At 37.9% G+C, this 23,497-nt stretch overlaps 1 protein-coding gene across 1 annotated transcript in view; it reads right to left on the bottom strand.

The window, feature by feature from the left end:
• The window catches only part of TMC1 (transmembrane channel like 1), a 180,833-nt gene that overhangs the window by 10,773 nt on the left and 146,563 nt on the right, over positions 1-23,497 (bottom strand). The window contains exons 15-17 of the mRNA XM_023213110.1: positions 19,682-19,810; positions 10,383-10,450; positions 5,520-5,759 (exon numbers count right to left, since the gene is read on the bottom strand). Coding sequence (XP_023068878.1) covers positions 5,520-5,759; positions 10,383-10,450; positions 19,682-19,810 — 437 coding nt within the window. The remainder of the gene's footprint in view (positions 1-5,519; positions 5,760-10,382; positions 10,451-19,681; positions 19,811-23,497) is intronic.

The raw sequence follows: 23,497 nt of genomic DNA, 5'->3' as shown, positions 1-23,497 counted from the left end.
TCCTCTTTCAGGTTAGGAATCTGATGTTTAGCTACAACTGCTGACACTTTGACCTCATGTAGTCAATATATGGGTAAGATGCAATAAATATGATCCCAATATAAACATACAGTCAAAGCAGTTAGGAAAAAAAAAAAAAAGATAAGACCATCTATCCTTCCTTCTCCAGCACCTCAAGTCATAGCTGATGAATGTGGTTAGAGTGGGGGATTCAAATTTTATGAAATTATCCCTACCCACATTTCATCTTTTTGGGAGAAGATTTTTTAAAAACTACATTTCTAAGATTTTGATTGAAATATATTTTGTAAATAGCTTATAAGTCTGCCTCTCAGTCAGCTGCTCTTGTAGGAGTACACTCTCTCTGAGCTAAGTAAACAGTGCACTCAATTTTTAATTAGCCTTGGAAATGAGAACAGTGGAATAAAATCCACATATAATCCAATATCTCTTTCCATGCAATAGCTTCCATCTTATTTTCCACCAGACTTCCTTCATCAGATATGTTAATAGGTAAGGTAACCACATGAAAGAATCATGGGTTCTTTCCCTCTCAGTTTCTTCTCTTGGACAGGCCCTAATGAATACCAGCTTAGCTCTACTGCTCAGATCCATGAAGGCAAGTACCAGCTCCTATAAACTAGAAAAATGAGAACAGGATGTCTTGACTTACTAAGGAATAGCTAGAATTGTATCATAATATTCATAATATTCATTACACCATTATTTTCTCTGTATATGCATACTGATTTTACTATGAAAAGATGTAATTTTCAGAAGAGATTTGGGTTGGGTTTCACCAAATTGTACGCATCATCAGAATAAATGTTGGTGCAACATTTAACATAATGTTTAGTTTTGCTTTTGTATTTTAATCTTTAAGCATTTTCAACTACTAAATAACAATGACACACAAGTCCCAGATTATGTTTTTTTTCTCCCAGTCTAACCAATACTATCTTCCAGCAGACAGAGCGACTCCAAGTATTTTGTCAGTAGTCGTTGCACTACAGAGGTACAAGGTTTGCTTCACAAATTAAAGATCTACACACTAATTTTCAACACTTATGATACATAAGAGGGAATGAAGCTTACAAGCAATATAAGATTATAACTCTCTATTCCAAAAAGTTTTACTTTTCACCATTCCATTCTAATTGTTCATACCCCTCAACACAGCCCCAGCCAGATGGAATACAGGATAAGCAGATAAATTAAAAGTACCAAAAAAGATAAGACCATCTATCCTCCCTTCTCCAGCATCTCAGGTCATAGCTGATGAATGTGGTTAGAGTGGGGGATTCAAATTTTATGAAATTATCCCTACCCACAAAGGCCTTCTCAGCATCTAGTGTGACCCAAAGCAAAGTTACTAGGTCCCTGGGGATTCTTGTGTACCTTTTTCAGGTCAGGCCTTTCACCAAAGCAAGGAGTCCAGATACCTTAATTACATACAAATTATGGAAGCATCTACAAACCCCTGGCAATGCCTTCTCCTGCCAGGTTAGCCAAAGTGTGCTATTACACAATATTCTCAGAATTATTTTTCCAGTTGTCTGTGTCTACCCATAGTCCTGCTGTAGGCATAGCACCACTCTAGATTAGAACAACTTATGAAGAGGTCTGTTTTCCCAGCTGGGTGATAAGTGCCACAGGACCAGAAGCATGGACTTACCCCTGCATCTCCTCTAGTGCTTAGTGCACAATAAGCAGTCATTATTCATTCTTTCATTCAAATTATTGACCAGCACTTTACTGTGTCTAGAGCCACAGAGATGGAAATGCTCTATCCCCAATCTCTAGAAGTCAGCTAAACTACTAAGAAAAATAGATGCATAAAGCACGATTGCAAATGAGCAATATAATAGCAGCGTCACAATATAATTTTAACTTTTAATACTAAAAACCTGCACCTCGTATACTGATAGCAATAGAAGGCAGCCAAATGCCTAGGCAGGTAGGGGCAGATACCTGGTGAAATGCCACCTCCAAGCCAAAGACAGTTTAAAGCCTGAAAGCCAAACTCCAAGTTAAATCCTCAGACCGGATGGAGAACTTGTCTGCCTGTTTCGTACACTTTCCTCTGATTCATCCCCACCCTTCACCTATTTCACATATACCTGCCCTTTCCTAATTGGTTTTCTACACTGTCATGTCTACCTTTGAGTGATATCTTCACTTTAACCTTTTTTGCATACTCACAAACCAATCAGTACACACTGTCCATCTTGTGCCTATAAAGACCACAGACTCAGTTGGTTGGTAGAGGGTAGAGACAGCCTGACTTTAGGGAAGAGACAACCTGATTTTGTGGGAGAGGACCTGCCCTTCCTGGCCCCTCTCCAACTCCCCTCTCTGCTGAAAGCCAATTTCATTACTCAATAAAATTCTCCACCTTCACCATTGTTCAATAATCCATGTGACCTCATTCTTCTTGGACGCTGGACAAGAGCTCAGGGCCCACCGAATGTGGGTACCCAGGAAAGGTTGTCACACTGGCCCTTTGCCTTCTATGGTGGAGGGCAGCTGCCCCACGTGACGAGGCAAGGAGCCAACTGAGCTGCTAACACACTGCCATCCATCAGGCTGAGGATGGTGGAACTCAGGAAGAATTATAACACTGCCTCTGGGGCTTCGGGGTCATAGGCACCCTCACTTGGGCACCGTAGCATTCTCCTCAAGGTGACACACCTGGTCTGGCCACAGGCCCCACATGGAGCTTGCTCCTGTGTCAGTGCCCGGTGTGTCTGGCCAGATCCCGCACTCACTTGCCCACATGCTTCCTCCCACAAGGGGTTAAGCACAGCAAGCCGAGTAGACAGGGCACCTTCTGTGAGTCCAGCGAAGGGGCTGAGAAACATCTTGTGTTAGTACAAGCTCAGTTATGAAAAATTATGTGTAAAAGGCAAACCAGAATATAAAACGCTAAAACGTTGTTATTTCAGGTTTTCGAGATTATGGACCGTGCTTCTTTTCATGTAAAAATATTTCTACAATGTTTAGGTTTTCTAGCATAAACACATATTATCTTTGCAGTAAGATGAAAATACATGAAAAAATAAAATTGTCATAATGTAAGCAGGGATGTGCATAAAAACCTAGAGAACTATAAATTGTTCAGAATTATTGACATAGATGGGAGTAAACATCAAATGTCAGGAAATGCTATAGAACAATTAGAATTGCCTTCATCTGGATATCAAATAAATAGTTTTTAAATTGTCAACTATTTAAGATAAATCCACTTACTAGCCTATTGGAATAATTTCTTGGAAAATTTACCCTCTCTAGCCAGGTCTTATAAAACCAGACAGACTAGAATATCTCATCACATTGCTTTACTGAATGGATAAATGCACTATAGCCATCTTACCTGAAAACTTCCCTACACTGGAAAGCAACTAGCCATCACTGTGTTACCTCCAGTAACTTGGTTCAAATTTATATTTCCTAAATTGCTGTTTGCTCAGGATCCAGATAGAGTCAGACAACCTTCGCCAGGAAGGTTAAGCAAATCACCTAAAACTCAGGGTTCATAAAGATGACATGCTATGAGGCACCCACTAATACAAGCATTCTCACCTCACTTCTATAGCAGGACAATCCTTTCAAACTTTTAAGTCCAGACAAATAAACAATGTAAACATCCTTTGGCTCCAAAGTGAGGAAACTGACATGAAAAAAGAAAATCTAAATAGCATAGAGATACCCCTTCCCCGTTGTGTGAATAATTTGCAATTAACTAAAACCTTTGAATGGCATATTTCTTGAATTTTGTACTCCGAGATTGGTTAGGGATTTATTGAGACGAATGTCTCCATCAAGACTGTAATTTCATATTTAGTCTCCAGATGTCACTGTCTGCATTATTTGTCTCAGTCCACTTGGAAACACACACACACACACACACACACACAATGGAATTAACACAGCTTCTCAACATCAGTTTTCTGAGTTGATAGAGCTCCAGCTAGTTTAACTCAATCAGCTGGCTAAACATTTTCTTGTTTTCCGGCAAAGCAATAACTCAGACTCCTGTTAGAGTGAAAATGTCTCTTATATACTTAGTCTGTTGGCAATGAACCTTTCGACTTTAATTAAATAACTTGGGTCTGACAACATAAAGGGGAAATTATATTTGGGCATTACAGCATCATGCATATCATTCACATGGCTTTTTACAGTCTCATTTCCTTCACTGAAAAGGAGAAACAGTTCAAGTGCATGCTGGCCAGTGACTCAACACGCAGAGATTCTTGGGAGAACTTGTGGTAGATTCATTTCTAAGGCCCTTTAGGGAAAGAAACCTCATCCTCCAGATGCCAGGGACTTAGTTTTCTGATATGTGTCATAGAAAGAAAAGAGCTCTGTCACACAGAAATGTAATGTATATCTCTAAATTGGATCAAGGAGCCATTGTGACTCTTGATTCCTGACTTGAATGATAATTGGGAGAGAATATATATGTGGAACAGCCTTAATTTTTTTCACTAGCATGTGGCATTTTGGATAACAAATTGGGTGGCCCTCTTTATGCTCATTAGTATTTAGTAATAATTCTCTTTCCTAGGTAAAATGTGGGGTATTCTCTTTCTCTCTCTCTCTCTCTCTCTCTCTCTAAGGTAGTGATGCACAAGAGAAGTAGTGAGAGCTGGCCATGTCTGGATGTGACGGCCCAGAGTCAGGCAAACTCACATCCAGACCAGTGTCATCAGACCTTGCTCTTAGCTATTCCCTAAGGTGGAAACAGCTCAGATTCACCATACATATTTTACCCAGGCAGAGCCTGGAAAAGTATAAAATATTTTCTCTTTTATGATTCCCAAATGAGGAAGCAGACAGAACTTGCCAAAGAATCTCCACGTCACCTATTGAACCTGAATACCCAAAGGATCTCATTTCTTTTTTTTTTTTTTCCTTTTCTTTCTTTCCTTCCTTCCCTCCCTCCCTCCCTCCCTCTCTCTCTCTTTCTTTCCTCTCTTTCTTTCTCCCTTTCTTTCTTCTTTCTTTCTTCTTTCTTTCTCTTTCTTTCTTTCTTTCTTTCTTTCTTCTTTCTTTCTTTCTTTTTTCTTTTCTTTTCTTTTCTTTTCTTTTCTTTTCTTTTCTTTCGACAGAATTTTGCTCTTCTCCCCCAGGCTGGAGTGCAGTGGCACCATCTCAGCTCACTGCAACCTCCGCCTCCTGGGCTCCAGCGAATCTCCTGCCTCAGCCTCTCAAGTAGCTGGCATTACAGGCACTGGCCATCTCACCCGGCTAATTTATATACTTTTGTTAGAGATGGGGTTTCACTGTGTTGGCCAGGCTTGTCTCAAACTCCTGACCTCAGGTGATCCACCTGCCTCAGCCTCCCAAAGTGCTGGGGTTATAGGTGTGAGCCACTGCCCCCAGCCGGGATCTCATTTCCACCAACCAAAAATGCCATTGTTTGGGAAAAAAAAAAATAGCTTATACAATGAATGGCCATTCCCACCTCCATCCCTGAAAGAACATCATGCCTGAGTCAAATTTCAAAAAGAGACCTGAAGGGACCACAGTCAAAAGATGGCGGGAGGGACACGATCATGTACAAGACAGGCATGGTGGACAGGAAGAGGATGAGCAGTAGCATGCCCAGGTAGAAGTTATTCGATCTGGAAGCTTTGAAGACCCTGGCCTCGGGAACATTGCAGCACATAACGGCCCAGCACTGGAAGTACATGGATGTGTGGAGTCGAAGGATATTGATGCCTGGGAGGCTGGGAGCAAAGAAGGAGCCCATCCTAGAAAGAAAACAGAACTCTGCTCAGTTTTGAGTCTTTACTCCATAGCAAAGTCACACTGCTCCTGCATATTTGACATTAGGCTTCTTTTCCAAAGGCAGAAAATACACTGCCACTTTCAACCACACAAACCCCTTTCATAAATAAACTGCACTTATCTATTTCCAACTTCTAAACACATTTTGCCACTTTCCTCATTATTGTAGGAATTGCATATCATAATTATTTCATAGAAAGGATGTTGTTAACTAACTAAACCTACTGTCATTAGTGAATTTAAACTACAACAGAGTAAACAATATTTACAATTGTTTTACTTCTTTCTTCTAATTCTAAAATAAACTTTCCCCAACACTTATACCATTGACTAATATATCTATAAATATAGCTTGTTAAAAATAATTAACCCTTAAAGTCACTTCTTCTACTCAAATAAACTGTACATTTGAATTAATCACTTTTGTAATGAATAATTAGTTTTTGCTTAATGACAGGAGGTCAAGGTTGCAGTAGGCCATGACTGTACAACTGAAAAAAATTTTTGCTTAATGAAAGAAAAAAATTAAAATAAATTTTCTCTTTCTGATGTTGATCATTTTCTCTTTGTAGGTGATATGGTGTTTTAAAGCCAATTGCAATGCTGTATTTATGCCTCCTAAAATAGGGTTTTATTGAAAATGTATAACTAGATTATAGGTTTTTGAGATGAAAATTCCACACATTTATTTAAATTTAGTTTATCTGTTTACTTTCTTTCTTTAGCTTGTCTTGGGAATTCTCTGCTTTGTGCATCTGAGTTTTTATAAGTATTTTAAAATACTACTTTTAGGTAGGAACCTAAAAGTGGTGTGGTCACTTTTACTTGATGGCTTAGTTGATTACTTCAACAAAATAAGTTTCACTCTTCTTCGATGAGAAAATTCATTAGCACCATAAATCAATACAAATAGCATTGTTATTTCAAAATCAAAAGAAGATACATGTGCACTTATTTTAAAAATGTAAGGGGCGCCCTGTCTTTTAAACTGTTCTATCCATAATGAAGCCCGCAACATTTCTAACTAGGTTTAGCATTTTGTTCTCCCTGAATAGCTGTTTAGCCAATCCAACGTAAATATGGTTCATTATAGAGACATTTTTAATTTAAATGAAGAAATTAGTTTCCGCTATAATTGAACTTTTGCCAACCCAAAGTTAACTCATTTCTTTGAAAAGTGGAATATTGTCACAATTTGGGCTGTCTTGTTGACAAGATTTCAGGCAATAGATCTGAATGATATTTTACCATAATGAATTGAACAAAGACTTTGTAGGAAGTTAAACTATTTTTTTCTATTGGGAGGATAGATTTTAAAACAATGCAGTATACTTTTGTTACATGACAGCAAGAGAGAGGGAACGCCAAAAAAGTAAGCAAGTAAGCAAGTGATAGTCCCAACTAATGGGTTAGAATTGCAAAGCACTAGATTATATCCCCCAATACCAATACTTGTTGATGTAATACCCTTTGAGTCTTTCTAAAAATCAAGTGGCGACATCACTTGTTTTGACCAATAAAGTATGAAAAGAAATTATGTCCTTACTGCTGGGTAGAAGCTTTAAAAGCCCTGTGTGGTTTTTCCTTCTCTTCGTTCTCTGCTAGTGTGATAGCAATGTTTCAGATGGATCCTATTCCATCAGTCTTGGTCTCTAAAGCGAAGGTAAGTTCTAAGAGCAAAGCTCTTCTTCCACCCCACATTGAACATGTTCTTTTTATGAGCTGCTAAGATTTTGAGGTTGTTTCGTTGCTGCATAACCTAATCAATTCTAAAACATAATTTTGCACATAATTCAAAATCGAGACTTGCCTAAAACCACATATATTTGTACCTATATACATGCACATTGTTTGTAGGTATATGCTTATTATTTGCACATGCATCTATAAATAAATTTCAAAATTTCAAAATAAATATCACAAAGACATTTTGAACAAATAACTCAAGAGCCATAACCTAGAAAAATAAGTCCTGGCATAATAATATCTGAATGTTAATGCTCATCCTATCTTTGCTCATGAATCACTAATCAGCTCGGCCCACTAAGTCCCTTACCCAGGCTTGATCCCGTCATCTGTCAGTAAAAATCATTGTAATACTTTAGCACTATAAAATGCTTTTCTTCCAGGAAGATCAAAGAAAATGAAAGCTTCTTTTATTTAACTCTCCTTATTACTTCAGTGACATGTACATGTCAGGTAAATTATTCACATCTGATCAACTGAGAAGGTGAGAAGAAAAAGGTTATAAACCTGGCCAGAGGGTACCCAATGAAGCTGTGTTGGAGCAATGTCCAAAACTCATTTTCTCTCTCACTGTGTGTTCTGTGCCATTTCTCAATATCCTGCTATGATCAAGATATTATGTGCTTTCATCATTTAAAAATATTAGCACAGAAACCATCATGTGTATTTCAAACAATAAGTGTGTAAATAAAGGTTACTGAGCATTCAACCAAATCATAGCAAAATGAATTTTATCTATAAGTGTTGATGATAATAACATCTGCATAAGTAACCTCCACTACTCAGCAATTCCTAAAGCAGTAATTCAATGTCTCCAGTCACAGTCCAATGGAATTGAATACAAAATCCCCGTACCTTTTTAATTGTTTCTGTAGAAAATGGTTAAGCTCAGGCATTATATCCTCATGCTTTATAAAATAATGAAACAATTGTGTGTGAGGACCTTTGTGCAGAGTAAGCCTACTAATTTTACATTACACCTGCCCCACACCTCCCTCTACGTGACATCCCCCTCCCTCATCACCCTCCTAGGGTTAGGAAAAGAGTATTTGTGCCAAGCATTGACATGAAGGTGAATAATAGAATAATGGTCAGTTTGCTTCTGGAACTTTGGAAAGTGTGTGAATATCTCTGTATATTCAAAAAACACAATCCCATTCTAATATTCTCTTCAAACTAGCCAGAAGCAAGCTTGACCACTGTCTGAAGAATTGATAGACAGAAAATGACAGTGCAGAGATTTTGATAAAGGATCTGCCCACGAGAGAACTGGAAAAACATGTTAGATATTTAAGAATTTCAATACGAACAGTAGTGGACTAAAATAGTTGCAAAATCACAAGTGAAACCAATCAAGACAGCCATTATAACAGCTTTTCTGACAATAAAAACAAATTTCTAGGCCAATCTGTTGTCTTAACTCTGAAAGAACACAATTGACGTGCAGCATATGTCTGCGTGAATGGTAACCACAAGGCCTGAGGGATTTATGACACTTTGTGTAAACGCCACTGATAGAACACTGGCTTCTCATTACTCCCATAGCCATATAGCCATTTTCTGCCATGACAGCCAGTTGAACTCCAGGAAATGAAAACTCAGAACCCACAGAAGCTGCTCCCTTTACTTCCGTGTCAGTAGACATTCCTCGGGCCACCTCGACTTTCCTCCCTACTTGGAAAATGAAAGATACATTTCCTTCCTTAGTGAATCCGGACATGTGAGTCATACTTGGAAACTTTGGAAAGGGGATAAAAATTAGATTTTTAAACCTACCTGGCAAAGGAGGAAAAGATATTTGTATAACATCTTTTCCATATTGATTTACCTAGTCAGGCACAGGAATTTAACAGTCCCCATGGCAAGATGATGGAGCCCTTGAGGGTGGTCTTTGTGTGACAGAAGCAAGACAGTTTTAGCATTTGCAGAGGGGTCCAGTGTCTGTCAGCACCCAAAGGTTTAATAATTCAGGACAGCTCTATTTGTACAATATATGAAACTTGTTCAAAAACTGAGTCTATACTTGCACTTGTGAATAGGACAATGGTATGGTTGGTAGCATAATACTGTCTTAGGCACATATACCCAGGATAAAGTAGCCTTATTGTAACTGCTTATAGGCTGGAAATGTGAAGTGACAGATTTCCAAGACACATAGTCCGTGATTCAGTTCTTAAACTCAAAAATGATTTCTACTGTATCGACTCATCTTAACCTGTCAAGTTTATAGTGAGAATGCTTTTATTTGATAAAAGCTATGACAACCCTTCACACATTAAAAAAATAATAATAATTCTGATGTGCCAATGGCCCGATTAAACAAGTTACAAAATGAAGATCACATTTTAACTTGACCTTCCTAATACATGTGTTTCATCTCTATAAACTATTGGATTTGATAAGGTATTATTTTTAAAAGTAGCTATAAGTTACATTTTAAATATATTTAGTAGTGACAACAAAATAAACTCAGTCTCTCAGAAAGGCCTTATGTTAATTTATTTTGTATTTAACATGTGGTAATGTAATTATTAATGTTTTAATATTAGATTCTGGTATCACAAAATATAAAAATAGTCTTCAAATAAATCTGCCAACCAGAACACAGACTCCCATTACTTAATGAAGGAGTGCCTCGCAAAACAGAAAGACACCTTTGATGACTGACATTAACGATATGAAAAAAAAAAGGAAACTATGTACAGGCATCCACTTCGCAAAAGTAAATATGGAGTTAGACACCGACTGTGTTCTCCTCTAACACCAGGATTCAATGCTTTATGCAAAAATAACCTGGGAGGCTTTTCTGTAAGTGATAAGCTGTCCAACAGCTGGCCTACCAGATCATGCCTTGGTTGAAGATCAGAGCGAGGACGTTGCCACTGATGTCGAATTCGGTGTATGAAGGCTAGAGGAGACACAATGTTCATTGGATTAGCATCTCACATGGTCAAAACTGAAAGGCAAGTGGTTCTGCATAGGCATGGCTGGGGTTTCAACTACTTCCTTTCAGCAACAATAGCAGAATAATCACTAGGATAAGTAACTAGAGATGAATAAAACAAAGAAAGCACCTTTTTATTTTTTTTAAACATAGACTCATTTTTAAATGCTGTCATTCAATGCTTTGAAAGTATAGCAAGACAGGCTCTCTTATACACTGCTGGTGAAAGTAAAAACTGTAGCAAACTTTCATTAAAACAATTTGACAATGCATATTAAAAGCTTTAAAAATCTTATTCTTTTTGACTCTGTAAGAAAACTTCTAGAATCTGTCTTAATAAAATTATCTGATGTGATGATAAACTTTAACAAGCAATGATGAAACCATGTAAGTGTTGAACATTAGTCATGTATATACAGTATATTTATACGATGATATATTGCAACAAATTACAATCATTTTGAAAGAATATTTACATGCATGAGCAAAAACTGTGCTCTAATGTTAAACAAAAAATATAAAGTCACACATTAATCAACTATATGAAACTACACACCAAAACTGGAAAATAATCAGCAAGATAGTCATACCTTATATGTGGGTGATGGACTATAGTTTTCCTTTTCTTTTTTAAGTTTTGCATATTAAAACTTTTTTCAACAAAAATGTGAATTAACTGTAACATAAAATAAATATAGCAAAAAATATATATAACAAAAGCTTGAGAAGTTATTCAACTGAATGTCCAGTCTCCATGTCTTGAATAATAACCTTCATGCTCAGGGCAGCAACACTAGGCTGTTTTTTGTGCAGAGGAGCCACAAAAAAACAATAGGATGGAGGTGGGAAACAGTGATAGGGTGGCCCATCCAAAGGTTTCCTGGTGATGCATTAGGCATCCTAACAAGAGGTTCTAACAACGGAGTTAATGCTAACTAGCAAGGGCAATAAAACTGGCTCTTATTTAATTTGGAATAGAGAATCAGAGGAGACTGATCAATTGGTCATAAGGGAATAAGACAGCAGCAAATATGAAATGAGAAGGCCAAGAAGACCATGAAAAAGAGACCAAGACACTCGCAGGTTCCTAGCCCTGCTCAGATTCTGTTATCTCCAGGTGTGCTTCAGACCACACATATCCCCATAACAACTCCCTCCACAACACACACACACACACACACACACACACACACACACACACAATGACTCAAGAGAGCCTCTGTTCCTCCCAAACCCAAGATCTCAAAAATATATTTGTAAGAAGATAGAATTGGTTCCTGATTTGGAACTCCAACAAAACCATTCCCAACTTTCAAATGCTTGGCCTCAAGAGTCTCATGAATCCAGGCCTCAACTTGATCACTTTCCTGAAAGGCAGTATTACTCTCCTATTTGACTGAACATAGTGACAATCTGCCTTGTAACAGATTCAGGGAAAGAACAGCAAGTATGGCATAACAGGAATGGTTAACCCTCAAGGTAAAATGATAGGATGATACATAATGAAATAACAAAGAGTCCTGTGTATTAAACAGAACAAAGATGACCTGGATAACTGCAGTATCATTCTAGATACTGTTGAAGGACAGCTACAAAGTGTTTTGCTAGTTTGCAGATTTTCTAGAAGGGCAATGTTCACAAGAGACAAAAAGGTTTGGTTGACAGTTTTTGTTCGGAAATCAGCAATGAAAAAAAAAATGTGACCTTCATGGAGAAAAATGAATTGTTTCTTATCTGGAGAACATTAACTCTGAGTCTTTTTCCTTCTGGGGGAGTGCCCTGCTCTGGATGATCTTCAGTACTTTTCCCCTGGAGCCCTGTGTGATCACAAAACACATCTGAAAAATGCTCATTTGGGTGGCCTGTGCCCACCTGTGGCCTTGGAACAGTCTTTCTCTATGTCAGTTTAAAAATCAAACCTTAAACCTTTGCCTCCTTAGAATGATGTCATGAGGTAGCCCACCAAACTACTGAACGTGGAAAAAAGCTCAACGTTTTAAATGTCTATTTTCTTCACTCTCTCACAAGCACATAAACCTCCAGAAGGTCATTAGAGATGAAATATTTTATAACTAGTTGACTAGAAAAGCATAAAGGACATCCTAGGGTCCCTAGCTTTCTGCCGTGTTTGCAGCAGAGACAGCTGGAGGAACAAGCCCCTTGATCTATAAACTGGTCTGATGCAGAGAAAGCACATAGGGTGGCCATGCTGGAACAAGTGGATTTGTAGAATAGACATTTGACTGGGATTCAAACCTGAATTTTAGACGTCACTCTACCATTTCTTAGCTAGGTGAGCTGGGCACGTCACTTATCTCATTAGGCTTAGTTTCCTGACACATAAATCAATAAAAATGAACTAGACCAAGGGTCAGCATACTAAGGCCCATGTGCCAAATCTGGACTGTCACCTGTTTTAACAAATTTTTGTTGGAATACAGCTATATTCATTCATTTAAATATTATCTATGACTGGTACTAAAACAACAGAGTTTAGCAATTATAATAGAGACACTATGGCTTGCAAAAGCTAAAATACTTACTATCTAGCCCTTTACAGCGAAAGTTTGCCAACCTCTGAACTAGTTCATTTCTAAGATCCCTTTCTAGTCTAAAAATATGTTACTGGTTGAAAATCGGACCCAGTTGTGAAAGAATTGCTTCTCTGTAAACACCTTAGAAATGCAATTTAACTTATGCAATAAACACAGAAGCTCTCATTTTAAAACTAAAACATACGAGAAGGCAAAAAACTACACATATGTAATATAAAAGTCAGTGCTCATTGTTTTAGAGGTAGGCTTTTTTAAACATTAGGTTATATTACACTTTAAATTTTTAAAGCAATACTTTAATAAATATAAATCAATTTGCAATATATTTTGTTTGTCTCTAAAATAGAAAAAACTCAAAAGTAAAAGATAGGAGAAAGAAAAAACAGATTCTCTTGAACTTTGAGATCATAAAATTATTTGAATGAGATAAGTGTAATAAATTCACTAATGACTGCTCATTCCTGGTAAGATTGTTGGGGGCCAGCACCAGAAAAGCCCATGTGGATTTGGGCTAAAGTCTATCATAGTCAACGGATTGGAAATGATGTTGTTTAATTTTTGGACCTTTGCTTGTGATGTGCTAGGTCAGTCACCCACCTAGAGGGAAGACGTGGTGCTCACTGGACAAAGAAAAAGCCTGGGAATATCCCTTCTCTCTCTGCAAGTTTCATTATTTGAGGCAGATTGCCAACCTGTGGATAACATGAAATGCAATTCAGGATCTCAGAGAGAATTAATTCTGTCTTGGCATGAGTTGCCTGACCCTCTCCACACAAATCCCATTTCTCACAGCTGGAATCACTCTGCTTAGAGCTGCAAGCTGGTCTGGGCTGTGGCTCCAGAGCAGTGGCTCCTGAGTGTGGTCCTCAGACGACAGTCAGCAGCATTACCTGCGAACTTATTAGAAAAGCACATTCTCGGGCCTTGCCCCAGATCTACTGAATCAGAAATGCTGTTTTCACAGGTCCTCAGGGGATTCTGACGTATGCTCAAATTTCAGAAGCACTGATCTAGGACAAACTCTAGCCTCATCTGCTAGGATGATTTAACACTTGAGGCTTTGTACTTCATCCCTAGTTGAGAGTAGGATCCTGTTAACTGCAGACAGATCCTGTCCACATATTCAAGGAACACTTAAAACGCAGTCTGCATTGCTCCTGTTCCCATGTTCTCAACCCCTTATGGGATGCCAATGATTTCTTCCTGACTCTTTATCATGCTACCTTCCCGAACTGATATATAATATCTCCATGTTCCCAGCTAGAGAACCGTTGATCTTCTAATTCTGTATCCCAGTTCATTTGCTAACTCCATTCTACCACAGGTAGCCTGCCTAAGCCTAGGAACACTTTGAGTTCTAAAAGACATAGGTTTAGTGCATTAATTTTTCAAGTTTTGTCAGAATTTTTTAAATTTCTAGAGTCAAGCATTACAGTGTAAATTCAACAATGATGGAAATTTGGTTGATGGCTTTGAAGGAGATGAGACTCGAATTTCAGGCCTATCTCTACCACTAACCAGCAATGTGTCTTTGAGCAATTATTTAACATCCTCTAAACCTCCGTTTACTGTAAAGTAGGAACAATAATACCACCTCACAGCATTGCTGGTACGATCACATGGAATAATATATGTGAAGTATTTTGTAGAGTTTCTGATACATTGCTGTAAATAAGCAGTACATTGCTTATTGTATATGTATGATCACATGGAATAATATATGTAAAGTACATTGTAGAGTTTCTGATACGTTGCAGTAAATAAGCAGTACATTGAGATGTAATATAATACAATGTAATATGATTGGGAATCCACTCAGGTAGTCAGTCAATTATATGCCTCTTATTTATGGATAATCTTGAGCACCCTTCATCAGACTTTAAAGCAGTCTCCCATCGCTCTTCTGCTCTCATGAGTGAGCAGTGATCACCTGAAAAATGCAACTGTGAATACCATGCTGAGTTGATTGAACATTCTCTTACCCCATTATGCCCTGAATCTCATTCTATTTCTTCCTGAATATTCTTTACTTGCTTTGTTGGTAAATAGTAAGAATGGTGTCAACGAAAACTGAAGTAAAGATAAAGATATTCTGCATTGAACTGTTATAGAAAACCCAGGGTTTACAAGAGACCACACTTTGTATTAAATTAGAGCAGTTAAAATCCTTCCTAGGGACAAACTATTCTACTCCCCATGAACTCTTCTGAAACACTGAGAACTGTGCTCCGAGAAGCCTCGGGAGATATTAACTTACATTACATTAACTTACATTGGGGTAGCAATCTGCTCCAAGCCAGAAATTTTCCCACCTTAGTTCATCTCCATAGGCTTGTTGTGATAACACTATGACCATAAATTTATGTCTTGAAAAATATTCACAATCCCTTTTACCCCAACTTACTCAGATAGAGCCAGTATATAATTCAGTACATTTAACATAACATTTTTGTCCAGAAGTGTACTTCATTGTCCTTATTATTCTCTGGCTACATAAACTTAGGAACCTCATTTCAATTCACAGATGCAATTTTTCGTATGTTAAATATAAGCATTACAATTGGTTGTGTCAAAATCCACCTAACTTTAGTATTCTATAGACCTCTGAATCTAATGCTGAAATCTGCAGAGTTTCTACAGAGGCTGTTGTAATAAAAATGAATAGGCTTTTTTAAAGCCCTCTTCTGTGACTGAGCAATTTAACTCAGAGAAATTTATCATAAGAAAATAATTTATGCATCCACTATGATTTATCTATGAAGATACTTATTTACACAGATACAATGAAATGTCATCACACTTATTATCAAAAGAATAATTAGACAGTTAAACTTAAAGCAAATTAAAACTAATTAGATTAATTATACTACATCCACATACAGAATATTATACAACCATTTAAAAGGTATGTGACAAAACAACAGTTAATAGTATTGGGAAATGATCACTGTTAGGTAAAACAAACAAAAGCAGGTAATCAGTCTACTATCTATCTGTTTACACACATATATACATATACAAATGTATATATGTGTATATTTATAGAAATCTATGTTACTATATATAAATATGTAGTACTTGTTATCTAATACAATTTGATTCAACAATCCAAATAATCTCATTCGTGGCAGAGATTACCTATGATTTTTATTTTCATATTAGCTTTTTTATATTTTCCAAATTTTCTACAATAAACTGGCATTATTTTTGGAATTCAGAAGAAAAAAATGTGCTTTGTGTGTGTGTGTACGTGTGGGTGCATGTGTGTATCAGAAAGGATCACGTTTTTATATTTTATTTCTGACAGAATTCTCAAGTATCTCCTCTGCCCATCTCAGGTTGTCCTTCCCTTCATGACAGGTACTTTCTGAAACCATATTGTTGATTAGCAGGTCTAGGAGAATAGCAGAGAAACCTTCTTATCAGCCTTTTCTGCTCTAAAACAGCCTCATTTTAGTTTTTTTAATTTATACCTGGATTGTCCATACTGTCTAGCTCTGGGACCTTGTCTTATACTTGTCCCTCCACCAGGAACTGCTCCTTTCATCTCTTGAAATCCTGATCATCCTTTAAGACTTAGTTCAAGGCCGGGCGCGGTGGCTCAAGCCTGTAATCCCAGCACTTTGGGAGGCCGAGACGGGCGGATCATGAGGTCAGGAGATCGAGACCATCCTGGCTAACACGGTGAAACCCCGTCTCTACTAAAAAAAATACAAAAAACTAGCCAGGCGAGGTGGCAGGCGCCTGTAGTCCCAGCTACTCAGGAGGCTGAGGCAGGAGAATGGCGTAAACCCGGGAGGCGGAGCTTGCAGTGAGCTGAGATCCAGCCACTGCACTCCAGCCTGGGTGACAGAGCGAGACTCCGTCTCAAAAAAAAAAAAAAAAAAAAAAAAAAAGACTTAGTTCAAATGTCTCCTCCTCCATGTCTGCATTTCTACTGATGCACGCCTGTCTCTCTCACACACACACAGACACACACACACGCAAACACACACACACTTTCTCTTCCAAAGGGCCATACAATTGATTTCTCTATTGATACCGGGAGTTTGCAAGAGAAAAGAGTGGTGAAGAGTGTGAGGAACTGGAGAAGGAATATCCCAACTGCAGATGGCGGTGGTTTCTCAACTCTAGCCAATTTCTCCCTAGTGGGAATACAGACTGAATTTTGCCAGGCTTTCAAGAAAAACAAGAAATCCATGTGTTTTTATGTAAAAGCTCTCATTTAAAAAAAATTAGCTCATAAAAAATGAAACAAAAACAAACACCACCACTGGGCATACCACACAAAAATAACCATTAGCTGAATCCACCCTGCAGGCCACATTTGCAACCTCTACGTAAATCTACATCTTCTACATCCCTGTATTGCTTTATCACCTAGCACAGAGTTTGTTCATAATAGCTTGCACCTAGTAGGCTCTCACCCATGTAAGCTATCCATTTGGTAAGTCAATGACAATGGGATCTACATCAAAGATTCATCATCCATCATTAATGTTTTAAAACTTGTTTTGATTCTGACAGAGCTTTTTTGAGCCTTCCAAAGGTAACGTGGGAGAAAATTCCTTCTCTGTGACCTAAAACAGGAACTTGTCTTTTTCCCTGTACTTTGTACTAACCCAGGAACACTGTCAGCAGTCAATAAATAATACATTACAGTCATTTAATTACAGCTTTTATGCATCCAGGTCATGTAATATTGACTTCCTATTTGCAGTCAGATTTTCTGCCACTTAAGAAGAAAGCAGCCAAGGGATAAAAGGTAAGCACAAGCCAAGCAATGGTCTAAGGAAGAAATGGCAATTTTTATGTCTGCCTCAGAGGAGCTGAATCAGGCAAGGAAAATAGAAATGAAACCAAGCCAGCTGAATACCTCATAGCAAAGAATGGGAAAACAACACAAGAGCATCCTGTATCTATGGCCATTACCTCACTGTCGTTCACCGAAGAGCATTACCTAACTGCTTTTGGCCAGTCCAAGGAGGCACTTTCAATGAGGGTGATGGAGATGACCTCATAAAAGGTACCATCTCAAAGTCAGACAGCCAGACAGACCTAGCCTGAAATCTTGAAAATAGTCCTAACTGTAGGACTTATCTAGAGACTAGAGGGCAGGAGATAAAAGAAACAGAAGATCAGCTATAAAGGATATTCCCTCACTGGTGAGGAGAGAAGCATTACTGGTTCAATAACTCAAAAACATTACACTGAGACTCCATGGGCACATGCTTCAAAGGCGGCAGAGTTCTGGCAATAGACAGTGCTGCCTTGATGGTGCAAAAATGAGGAGGTTCAACATTCAAACAGCCAGTCAAGACATGATGCCTGCTACGTGACTCACACAGTTCAAATAACAGAGGTCAGGGCCTCTGTTTTCATAGAGTATCCATTCTAACAAAGGGAGATAGACCATGAGTACATTTTACAAGAGTAATGTCAAGTAGATGCACATCTTATGAAGAAAACAGAACAGTGTGTTGATATAAACAGTGCCTGATTAGCTACGTTAGAACAGGTGGTCAGAGAAGAGCTCTAAGGAGGTAACATAATAGCTGAGTCTTTAACAACAAGAAAAAACCAGCCATTCCTAGTTCTAGGGCAACAGCACCCTCTGCGAGAGAAACAGCAATTACAAATGCAAGGGCCATCTTGCGTTTGGGCCTAAAAAGCAGCCCATGTTTGTGAACTTTACAAAGCAAGAGCAAAAGTGGTAGCAAATGACTTGAGAAAGAAAGAAAAGAAGCAGATCATCCAGGGTACTGAAGGCCTAGAAAGGGATATGGAAATCATTCTAAGTACTTGAGAAGTCACTGGAAGATTTTAAGCAAATGAGTACTACCAACCCCCCAGGTCATATTTTCCGGGATGAATGAAGCCAGTTTGACTGCAAAGGAGGACAGTGGAAACCAGGCGATGTGCTAGACACTGAGTGATGACTGTGCTGTTGTCCTCAGACTTTGTTGGGGGACCTGCGGTTGAGCATAGAGGGAAAGCTGGTGGTGGAGTCAGCACCAGTGTGGTTCTGAGAAACCCGAGCCATTGTTTCAGGAAAAGAAGCCGCCCCTGCCAGAATTCAGCTCCACCACTTGCCAGATGCATGACAGCAAACTAGGCCTTCCTTGAGGCTTCTGCAGTCTCTTGCGTGTGTCTCTGTCAAGCTCTTATTAGACTGTGAACTTTGTGAAGCAAGTACCATATTTATCAAATCCTTTTATCCCCCGCATCTACTGCACAGTGACTGGCACACGGTAGTATCCAGGAGTTTAGTAGAATTCAAAGGCATATTAGAATATGCAGTTGATATTAGCCACCTTTCCCTGCTTCTAGAAATGCTAGTAATTTTATAGGGAGAAGGTGGGCTACAGGGCCAAGATTTACTGAGTTCAACATTTCAACTAACAAGTTGAGGTCCATTGTTTATGCTATTTTGTGCTAATTTTACTAGAATATTGTAAACCATGATACTCAAGTCTGACCTTCTCTGCATTATAAATGTACTCATTGGACGTCATTTATTGGCACCTAAAAAGGTGATCCCATCCACTAAACTCTATGATGCCTTTCTCCTATATAGTGTGTGTAAATGATGAATTACAAAGGAAAAACCTTACAAGAGCAAAAGTAACATCATACTTACATATCCGTACTCCAAGTCCCAGCACCAGCAATAATTGCAAAACCTCACAAAACATGCCCTTAGAAAGTCCCCGATGAGGATTGTGACATAGGTGGTCAGAACATCAGAGACTGTCAGCCGCACAAACTCCTGTTGAGATATTATCTCTATTAAAACACACAGCTCTGTCTTCAAATGGTCCTAGTGTTGGTATTAAATCTGTCATGTTTCTAAAGAAGCATTGGCTTGAAGACTGCAATTAATGGCAAAAGAAGAAAACAACTAGTCATATCAAGTAAATAAAAAATATTTCACCCCGACTTTATTACTTTAAAAATAATTATTTCCCATTTACTAAATCAAAAGTTTTCTTCTTACTGAGAAATGTTATGAGCATGGTATAAGAACCAAAAACAGGAAACTATTGGCCACACAGCAGTTTAAAATTTTATGTGGTGAATAGCACTATTTACAGACTTGAAAGACAAATGTGGAAAAAGTGCTTGCAACATATATGATAGAGGGTGAGTATTGTTAACACATTAAAAGCTTTTACAAATCAGTATGAATATAGGTGGGCAATCCAATAAAGAAATAAAGAAAGAAACGAGCAAAAGTCACAAATTAAAAATTCACAGAAGAATATATGCAAACAGTCCATTAAAACTGAAAAATACCTAAACCCCACATAATAAAAATGCAAATGAAAGCAATGAGTTGTTGCCTCACAGAGTGATAAATGCAAAATCCATGCTTCTTCATATTGGTGAGTGTGGTGAACCAGCACGAGCATAAACTGATGGGGAAGTTAAACTGGGCACAACATCGGGAAGAAATTTGTTAAGATCCATCACATTTTAAAGTGTTTGGAGCTTGACCAAGAAAATCCACTTTTAGAAATGCCTATGACAGCAATATACACACACGTGCACAAGTCTATGCATACAATCATGAAAGTACTGCTTCTTCCAGATTAAAAATGGAAAAATTCAAATATGCTTGGGAGACTAATTAAATAAAAGAAATTAAACGTCTGCACAATGGTATATTGTAAGCTCTTAAAACAAAATGCTATCATGATGCTGGATAAATAACTGTGAATATATTAGAAACCACTGAATTGTGTATTTTTTTTTAATTTTTTATGTCTTTTTTTTTTTTATTTTAAGTTCTGGGGTACATGTGCAGGTTCGTTACATAGGTAAACATGTGCCGTGATGGTTTGCTGCACCTATCAACCCATCACCTAAGTATTAAGTCCTGCATGCATTAGCTGTTTTTCCTGATGTTCTCGCTTCTCCCTTACCTACCACCAGACCCCAGTGTGTGTTGTTCCCCTCCCTGTGTCCATGTGTTCTCGCTGTTCAGCTCTTACTTATGAGTGAGAACATGTGGCATTTAGTTTTCTGTTCCTGTGTTAGTGTGCTGAAGATAATGGCTTTCACCTCCATCCATGTCTCTGCAAAGGACATGATCTCATTCCTTTTTACGGCTGCATAGTATTCTATGGTGTACATATAGCACATTTTCTTTATCTAGCTATCATTGATAGGCATTTGGGTTGATTCCATGTCTCTGCTGTTATGAATAGTGCTGCAATGAACATACGTGGGCATGTATCTTTATAACAGAATAATTTATTTTCCTTTGGGTATGTACCCAGTAATGGGATTGCTGGGCCAAATGTTATTTCTGGTTCTAGGTCTTTAAGGAATTGCCACACTGTCTTCCACAATGGTTGAATTAATTTACATTCCCACCAACTGTGTAAAAGCCTTCCTATCTCTCTGCAGCCTCACTAGCGTCTGTTGTTTCCTGACTTTTTAATAATCACCATTCTAACTGATGTGAGATGGTATCTCATTGTGGTTTTGATTTGCATTTCTCTAATGATCAGTGATGTTGAGTGTTTTTTCATATGGTTTTTGGCCGCGTGAATCTCTTCTTTGAGAAGCGTCTGTTCATGTCCTTCACTCACTTTTTAATGGGGTTGTATGTTTTTTCTCATAAATTTGTTTAAGTTCTTTGTCGACTGTGGGCATTAGATCTTTGTCAGATGGATAGATTGCAAAAATTTTCTCCCATTCTGTAGGTTGTCTGTTCACTCTGATGATAGTTTCTTTTGTTGTGCAGAAGCTCTTTAGTTTAATTAATTCCCATTTGTCAATTTTTGCTTTTGTAGCAATTGCTTTTGATGTTTTCACCTTGAAATCTTTGCCCATGCCCATGTCCTAAATGGTATTGCCTAGATTTTCTTCTATGGTTTTTATAGTTTTGGGTTTTGTATTTAAGCCTTTAATCCATGCTGAGTTAATTTTTGTATAAGGTGTATAGACAGGGTCCCATTTCAATTTTCTGCATAGGCTAGCCAGTTTTCTCAGCATCATTTATTAAACAGCAAATCCTTTCCCCATTGCTTGTTTTTGTCAAGTTTGTCAAAGATCAGGTGTACGATCTTATTTCTGTGTTCTCTGTTCTGTTCCATTGGTGTGTCTGCCTATTTTTGTTACTATAGCCTTGTAGTATGGTTTGAAGTCAGGTAGTGTGACACCTCCTGTTTTGTTCTATTTGCTTTGGATTTTCTCAGTTATAAGGACTCTTTTTTGGTTCCATATGAATTTAAAAATACTTTTTTCTAATTCTGTGAAGAATGTCAATGGTGCTTTAATGGAAATAGTATTGAATCTATAAATTATTTTGGGCAGTATGGCCATTTTCACAATGTTGATTTTTCTTATCCATGAATATGGAATGTTTTCCCATATGTTTGTGTCCTCTCGGATTTCATTGAGCAGTGGTTTGTAGTTCTCCTTGAAGAGTTCCTATCTGTATTCCTAGGTATTTTATTCTTTTTGTAACAATTGTGAATGGGAGCTTATTCATGATTTGGCTCTCTGCTTGTCTGTAGTTGGTGTATAGGAATGCTTATGATTTTTGCCCATTGATTTTATATTCTAAGACTTTGTTGAAGTTGCTTATCAGCTTAAGAAGCTTTCAGGCTGAGATGATGGGGTTTTCTAAATACAGGATAATGTCATCTGCAAACGAAGACAATTTAACTTCCTCTCTTCCTATTTGAATGCACTTTATTTCTTTGTCTTGCCTGATTGCCCTGGACAGAACTTCCAATAGTATGTTGAATAGGAGTGGTGTGAGACAGCGTCCTTGTCTTGTGACAGTTTTCAAGGGGAACACTTCCAGGTTTGCCCATTCAGTATAATATTGGCTGTAGGTTTGTCATAGATGGTTCTCATTATTTTGAAGTATGTTCCATCAATACCTAGTTTATTGAGAGTTTTTAACGTGAAGGCATGTTGAATTTTATCAAAGGCCTTTTCTGTATCTATTGAGATAATCATGTGATTTTTGTCTTTAGTTCTGTAGGTCATGTTTATTGATCTGTGTATGTTGAACCAGCCTTGCATTCCACAGATGAAGCCAACTTGATCATGGTGGATAAGCTTTTTGATGTGCTGCTGGATTTGGTTTGCTGATATTTTATTGAGAATTTTCGCATTGATGTTCATTGGGCCTGAAGTTTTCTTTTTTCATTTTATCTCTGCTAGGTTTTGGTATCAGGATGATGCTGGCCTCATAAAATGAATTAGGGAGGAGTCCCTTCTTTTCAATTGCTTGGAATAGTTTTAGAAGAAATGTACCAGCTCCTCTTTGTACCTTTGGTAGAATTCAGCTGTGAATCCATCTTATCCTGGGCTTTTTTTGGTTGGTAGGCTATTTGGTACTGCCTCAATTTTAGAACTCGTTACTGGTCTATTCAGGGATTTAAGTTCTCCCTGGTTCAGTTTTGGGAGGGTGTATGTTTCCAGGAATTTATTC

The sequence above is a fragment of the Piliocolobus tephrosceles genome, chromosome 14, assembly GCF_002776525.5.
Source record: "Piliocolobus tephrosceles isolate RC106 chromosome 14, ASM277652v3, whole genome shotgun sequence".
Lineage (NCBI taxonomy): Eukaryota > Metazoa > Chordata > Mammalia > Primates > Cercopithecidae > Piliocolobus > Piliocolobus tephrosceles.
Note: the sequence above shows the minus strand (reverse complement) of the source record. Positions and strands in the feature narration are given on the sequence as shown.